Raw genomic sequence first — 6255 nt, forward strand, 5'->3', positions numbered from 1 at the left:
AAAAAGGCAATGCAGAAGATTAGTTGCTTTATTTCAATTCTTAAGTGGCAGGGAGGTTAATACTAAATTTGAGAAGGGTCCAAGTGGTGCTTTGAAGGGGCTTCAGAGTTTCACTGTCTGTACCTGGAAGGAAGGGAAAAAAAGAAAGAACATAAAAAGAGCAAAAAGTGATTAGAAAGCAGCAAAGACAGGTAAGATTTAACAATAATAATAATAAAAAGAAACCCCAAATTTCAAGTTCTAGACCATATCCAAGTGAACCCTCAAAACACAGACCAGAAAGCAGCACTTGTTTTTATTTCAAACTGGACTGGAAGTAAAAAGTCTCTAAGTTCTACATAATGATAGTGTAAACACTCTATAGATTGTGATCCTACATCACCTCATACCATTTCAACCATCACCTAAGGCTGACATCACACATTTTTCCTGGTGACAAGGCTAACTTCAACAGCTTCAACCTTTCCATTTGGTATTTCCTTAAGACTTTCATCTGCCTCTGCTCTTTAATTAAGCGAGAAAACATTCTTCCAACCAAAATAATGCAATACTGGGGTAATGAAAAGAAAATCCATATGGTTAAGAGCCAACCAGGCATTGGAAAATGAAAAAAGAGCCGCGTTAGGACTTACAAGAACGTGTAGGTAGACTTGGGGGTGACCATGTTGCACCCCCAACAAGGTCTGCTCTGCATTCACCAGTCATATCGACGGGACTGTCTGGAGGGAGAATCCTCAGGGCCCTGGATTGCAAGACGAGTCCCTTCAGCCCGGCGGCTGCCACTGCCTTCGTGACGCCGGTATTCCAGCCCTCGCTGTGGCCGGAAGCGGGATGTCTCTCGCCTCCACTCATCATCAAAAGCAGCTGCATCACCTGTGTCAGGAAGAACAAGCTCAGCCAGGAAAAAGGTGGGAAGTGGCAGCTGGGTTTGCTGAGATGGAAGACAGGACAGTACTCACTTTCATCCATATTGATGTAGTCCTGCCTCTCTTCCTGGTCACCTGTACGATGGTTCCGGGATCGCTGCATGATGTGTGCTCTCTCCCTGATGTGGTGCCCAATAGACATTTGTTCCAAGCCACTGTCCGAGTCCCTTACGGTCCGCCTAGTCTCACGAATCTGAGGGTAGATTTGACAATCAACATTTTAATTCATTGCCTCAGCCCAAGAAGACACTCTGGCTCTTGCCTACAGCACTTCAGTCATGCTGCGCTTGCCACCAGTCTCAGTCGAATGGAACATAATAAGGAAAAAAGACTTCCTCTCCAGCTGGCACTTCCCATCTCCTCTCAGGGGTGCTCAGCATGGTTCAGTGACTCACGACACATTCCTCAATCCACAACTGTCTGCAAAGCAGAAATGCTGTGGGTGGCCAACACTGAGCCACCAATGAAATTCTATCCTTCCCCAGCAAAACCAGCAGGCTCCTGCTGGGATGACACATTGTGGCCTCCTCCTTACCCCGCCAGGTGCTGAACGCATCTCTGAGGTCTCCTGATAGACTTTGGGCCCATCACCCAGGTTGGAATAGGAGATGACAGTTGAAGAGGTAAATGTCTGGCAGTTTGCACCACTTGTCATATGTTCCTGCAAAAGAAGACAGGCAATGGCATAATGAAGAAAAGAGAGGAAAGAAAAGATAACAGCCACTTCTCTCTCCATACAACAAAGCAGGAGAGAATTACAAAAGTATCTACGCTGCATTCACCCCGAAGGGAGGGTGAAATGAAGATGGAACCAGGCTCTGCTCAGTGGTGCCTAGTGCCAGAACAAAGAGCACAGACTGGAATACAGGATGTTCTCTCTAAACAACAGGAAGCACTCATTTATTGTGCACCAGCACAGCACAGTTTATGGACCACCAGCACAGGCTGCCCAAAGGAGTTGTGCAGTCTCCTCCTTGGAGACCTTCAAAAACCACCTGGATGTGGTATTGGGCACCCTGCTCTAGATGTCCCTGCTTGAGCAGGGTTTGTGTACCCAGTGACATTCAGAGATCCCTTCCAATCTCAACCATTCCGTGATTCTGCAAGTACAAGCCCCATTGGTCCATCTTTCTGCAGAACAACTCCTGTTTCATGCAGAGAAGGTCTACTCTCATACTTCCATTCTATTCCATCTCTCCTCCCTGAATTCAGCAGGCATGCCCCAGGAACAATATCTCTGTCACTCCATCCTGCTCAGCAGGATGTTACAGCTTCTCCACTCTAACAGTTTGATCACAGCCAGCATTTAAGAGACACAACAGGACAGCAGACAACAGAGAGGATGGTAGAAGCACTATCAGTACTTCCCTCTTTAATGCAGATTAATTTATTGAAGGTTCTTACCATGTTCCCAATCATGTCGTTCATCATGCCAAACATGTCTATAAAACCACCTGCCTAAGAAAAAAAGCACAGGAATAGTCAATTTGGATGGATATAAGAGAAAAGAATTACAACAACCTGTCTGCAAGGGCCATGAAACTGCTGCTGAGGGGAAAAAAAATACCATTTTATTTTCTATCTATTGATAGGAAAAAAAAAAATTATGGTTGCTGTTCTCTGCAATCTCTTTGGACTGCACTGCCTGAATGTTCTTACTCTCCCAATCTCTGGATCTGATAGTGTTCTTTTAGTTTAGCTCTGATACCCAGTGCACTAAGGTTTGTGAATTCAGGTACTCAGCAATGTTATGACACAAAATCCCAGGATATACACTGATAGTTGACTTAACCATAAGACAATCATCATCATCACTGCCAACTCTTGATTTTAAACCAGATAGGAGTTTTCATGGATTGTTTTCTAACATAAGAACTTTTCTTATTTTCCCTATAGGGAAAGGAGACGTGACTGTTTTTAATCTGGCAAACCTAAGGGCTGCAGTTAGCATACTCAGCCAGCAGGTCTCACAGATTAATTGTGCAATATGTAAACAAAATTAGTGTCAGTTTAAATGCGCCGATTCCTTTTTCCCTTCTTCAAGTGGCTTCTTGTTCTCATGTACAGCAGACCAGCACTTACATGCAATGTTATTAGCCTTTGAAGTCCAACTGTTTGTATTATTAATCCTTTTCTGAGCTAGAACGATTCCAGGACGCTAGCCTCTTCCATTGAGTCAATCCTACAGAGCAAGGCAGCTAAAGCTGCTAGATCTGGAATAACTTATTTCCAATGTTTTGCTACAGTAGATGACTGAGATCAACAGGCTCCAGGAACGACATTCTCACATACATGCAGCTATTCTCATTCCAATTCTGTTCTCTCGAATTACTCTCCTGGCTTTTCATTCTGGAACCATTTTCAAAGGAAGTTCAATTACTGCCTCTGCCTAATGATGGCCGAGTCTTTTCCTTGTGTCATCACAGTTTCACAATGATCTCCAAACAGATCCACAGCCTCTTCTTAGACACAAGGTTAAGAGGCTCTCCATTCTTCCTGGATATTAATTATCCCAATTCCTATGAAATACCATGCTGTAACAGCTTTATGGATCTTCTGTTCCAGATGCCCATATAAAAGGGGCTCCTCTAAAACAGCTCCACAGACTAGATTAAAGAATGAGAGAAAAAAGTGGAAGGTCTAAAATCATACAGCAACTCAGGAATAGCGGTCCAGGAGAAACCAGTTATCTTTAGTTTCAATTCAGTTCACCACTTATTATAAATCTAACAATAAAAAGAGCTCATACTAGTCTCTTCAAACCATCCCACTCTCATTACCTGTTAAGATATACAGGCTTACTCACATTTCTGCTACCGGTTGCCCACAGCTCTAACAAAACTCAAGGTGAATCTACTTTTAGCGAAGCTCAAACTTGGCATTGAAAAACAGAGGACTTACCATGCCCAGCATCCCAAAGGGTGAAACAGCTCCTGCCTGTCAATACAGCAGAAAAACAGAATAAACAATGATCTTGCAGCAGCCAAACACCAGATACTCCTCAGAGCACCCTTATTCTTCTCAGAAACAGGACATGGAACACTCAGAGCCAATAAACACATGAAAAAAGCAACTCACTGACTCACGAGGATTCAAACAGTATCACCACTAACCATACAGAAGGGATATTCCCCAAATTCCATCAGTTAGAGTGATTTGTGGCTTTGAGACAACATACACACCTTCCTTTCCTCCCATTCAACCCAGAACACAGCTGCCAAGAAATGCATACATGTAGAGTGAACAAACAGCAAGAACATCACTGTTTCTGAAACCAGTTCTATCTCCACCGTCTCTAAGAAAGTGAGGGAAATACTCAATCCAATAATAGTGGGGGAAAGAAGCTTAACAAGACAGTTTAAAAAAAAATCTTAGTCTGTAGTCAGCCCTCTCTTACCTGCATCCTGCGGCCAGCCTGACGAGCCCCAGGCGTGGTCCCATCAGTGATACCAAGCAGTGGGCCAAATCCAAAACTTCCAGAAAGCATGCGGTTCATGTGCTGCCGGTGGATAGCAAAAGGGTCCCTTTTGGAAAGATTGAGAGAACAACGGTGAGAAAAGGATGGTAGAACACAAAGCCCTGCATAATACACCCATTCCGACTCTGAGTTTCTCTTATGCAACTGTGTGTCTACTTTCTAAGTTGAAAATCCAGAACCCCAAGAACTCAGTGTTGCGTATGCTAATCCTTGGGGCTGGATCCCATTTCTTCTCTTGTGACTGAAAGTATTATGCCACAGAAGATCTCTTACTCACTAACTGATGTCTATTCAGCAGCTCCATGCTCTGTTCCCACTAATACTTTTGGACCAAGCGTGGCTAAGGGTATTCCAAAACCTCACTGCTCTAAGAGGTAAAAGACCTGCAGTCCAAGTACTACCATCATGTCATACTCATTTCCTCTTGAACCATCAAAACATTAACAGCCACAACACACAAACTGTTCTAGAAGAATAGTTCTGCATTTTGCAGGGAAGCACACAAAGACCACTGCCTTGGCTGCAAAGAGGGCCACATCTAACAGGATTAGAGTGTACATTGTCTTAATTGTTGTTCTCTCACCTCCTTAGGTATGCATGCACAAACACAGTAACCAAAGTCTCCAGAATACACCACATGGTTTGACACTGTTTGATACTCCTCTGTCCCGAATCATCTCAATTTGCTGTTTTCCTCAGATGTTATGTGCACAACCACAAAAGGCTGATGTCACAGACAGCTTTTACAGGTCCAAGTCTCAGTGTGTGAGAATGAAAGAAAACAATAATTAGGGTCCCTAATGTTTCTCCTTTCCTTCTTGTGCTGCCTCCACTTTGAGGACATACTTGTACACACTGGAGAAGCAAGGAGGGAAAAAGTAGAACGGGGACAGTCAGAGAAAACAGCAGCCACACTAAAAAGTCTGAGAAATATCACAGCATTTCTCCGCATAGCTGGTAGTTCTGCGTTCATCCTTCCAGAGCATAAACAACCTGAACAGCACATAATTTCCTGAGATCACAAAAGCATCTAGCACAAACCAATACTTTCCTGTTTCTACTGGGAATACTTTGCATAATAAAAGCTAGACTCATACTGCCACATCAGTGAGAGCATACACTCATCCTGTGACTGAGACATCAAGGTCTCCTCTCCTGCTAATTTGTTTACAGTTGATAACATTCTTATAATCAATTTTATAAGCAAGAGCACGGCTTTGTTTTCCCACATAAGTTAATTCTACTAAATTTATAGTAGTGCCACGCTTAACACAAACTCCTACTGTATAACACTAATCCTTAACTGCTTTGGCAAGAACTGCCACTTCTCATCAACTGCAACCAACCTCTGGGCAGGGAACAGAAAAAAATAATCAGTAAGAAGAACCCCACAGAAGTGTTGTCGGGAGCCATGTCAGATTTTCAGACTTGTATTTTAAAACTACTGGAATTCTCCTCGTTTAGCCTCTTACAACCTGACAGCTCCTTTAGAATCATAGAACGGGTTGAGAAGGACCACAATGATCATCTAGTTTCAACCCCCTTGCTATGCGCAGGGTCGCCAACCACCAGACCAGGCTGCCCAGAGCCACATCCAGCTTGGTCTCCAGGGATGGGGCATCCACAACCTCCTTTCTCCAGCTTCATTAATGAATTCTTCAGCAGAGCCGCGACAAACAACAGGCACAGAAGACATTATCAAAACCTTACTCTGTATACACAGACATCCTTAAGCACAGATAAAGGTCGGGTACTCCAGCACTGCTTTCCTCAGACAGTCACGGTGCGCTTGGCCTACTTTATTTAATTACACTGTCCTCTAAAGCCACGGCGGTACGGCTGGCACGAAGC

At 43.7% G+C, this 6255-nt stretch overlaps 1 protein-coding gene across 1 annotated transcript; it reads right to left on the minus strand.

Annotated features, from left to right (window-relative positions):
* Nucleotides 1–10: 10 nt before the first annotated feature.
* On the minus strand, nt 11–4467 carry MLF2 (myeloid leukemia factor 2). Its single transcript, XM_010717903.3, has 6 exons — nt 4324–4467; nt 3828–3863; nt 2331–2384; nt 1462–1587; nt 960–1119; nt 11–873 (listed from the first exon to the last, which is right to left on the minus strand). Exons 1-6 carry the CDS (start codon nt 4420–4422, stop codon nt 695–697), a joined length of 654 nt encoding a protein of 217 aa, XP_010716205.1. The 5' UTR covers nt 4423–4467; the 3' UTR covers nt 11–694.
* Between the last annotated feature and the right edge of the window lie 1788 nt (nt 4468–6255).

This window comes from Meleagris gallopavo, chromosome 1, assembly GCF_000146605.3.
Source record: "Meleagris gallopavo isolate NT-WF06-2002-E0010 breed Aviagen turkey brand Nicholas breeding stock chromosome 1, Turkey_5.1, whole genome shotgun sequence".
Classification (NCBI taxonomy): domain Eukaryota; kingdom Metazoa; phylum Chordata; class Aves; order Galliformes; family Phasianidae; genus Meleagris; species Meleagris gallopavo.